The 900-nt window shown below is 44.3% G+C and overlaps 1 protein-coding gene across 1 annotated transcript; it reads left to right on the plus strand.

The window, feature by feature from the left end:
* The first annotated feature begins 570 nt into the window (after nt 1-570).
* On the plus strand, nt 571-900 carry LOC107951364 (uncharacterized). Its single transcript, XM_016886425.1, has one exon. The coding sequence runs from the start codon at nt 571-573 to the stop codon at nt 898-900; it is 330 nt and encodes a 109-aa protein (XP_016741914.1).

Consider the following 900-nt stretch of genomic DNA (forward strand, 5'->3'; position numbering starts at 1 on the left):
AAGCTGGCTAAACTGTATGTGGCTGAGATAGTGAGACTACATGGGGTACTGGTTTCCATAATATCTAATAGAGATCCTTGCTTCATGTCTCAATTCTGGAAAAGGTTACACGAGGCTTTGGGTACAAGGTTGGACTTCAGTATTGCGTTCCATCCTCAAACAGATGGTCAGTCAGGGAGGGTGATTCAGATATTGGAGGACATGTTGACGAGTTGTGTGATAGATTTCTGAGGTAGTTGAGAGGATTACTTGCCATTAGCAGAGTTTGTGTATAACAATAGCTACCAGTCTAGCATATAGATGGCACCTTACGAGGCATTATATGGTCGTAGGTTTCGTACTCCTTCGTGTTGGACTGAGTTCGACGAGCGGCATGTTTTGGGCCCTAAATTGGTCTCTAATACTGAAGATAAGGTTAGACTAATTCGGGATCGACTGAAGGCGGCATCAGATAGACAGAAGTCGTATGTGGATCTGAAACATAAAGAGATTGAGTATTCTGTGGGGGACTTAGTATTTCTCAAAGTCTCGCCATGGAAGAAGGTACTGAGGTTTGGACAGAAGGGCAAGATGAGCCCTAGGTTCATTGGGCCTTACCGCATACTGAAATGTATGGGACCGGTTGCCTATCAGCTTGAGTTACCTCCACAGTTAGACCAGATTCATGATGTGTTCCATGTCTCTATGTTGAGGCACTACTGCTCTAATCCCATGCATGTTATCTCGACTGAAGAGATTGAGGTGAGGCCGGATCTAACTTTCGAGGAGGAGCCGGTTCAGATTTTAGATTGTGATGTGAAAGTTTTGAGGAAAAAGTCTATTCCACTAGTTAAGGTACTTTGGCGTAATCACAGTTCTAAGGAGGCCACGTGGGAACTTGAGGAGGCAATGCAACAATAA

The sequence above is a fragment of the Gossypium hirsutum genome, chromosome A08 (assembly GCF_007990345.1).
Source record: "Gossypium hirsutum isolate 1008001.06 chromosome A08, Gossypium_hirsutum_v2.1, whole genome shotgun sequence".
In the NCBI taxonomy this organism is placed as follows: domain Eukaryota; kingdom Viridiplantae; phylum Streptophyta; class Magnoliopsida; order Malvales; family Malvaceae; genus Gossypium; species Gossypium hirsutum.

Coding starts and splice junctions, on each gene's coding strand:
- LOC107951364 (XM_016886425.1), top strand. CDS start 571: ATGAGCCCTAGGTTCATTGGGCCTTACCGCATACTGAAATGTATGGGA.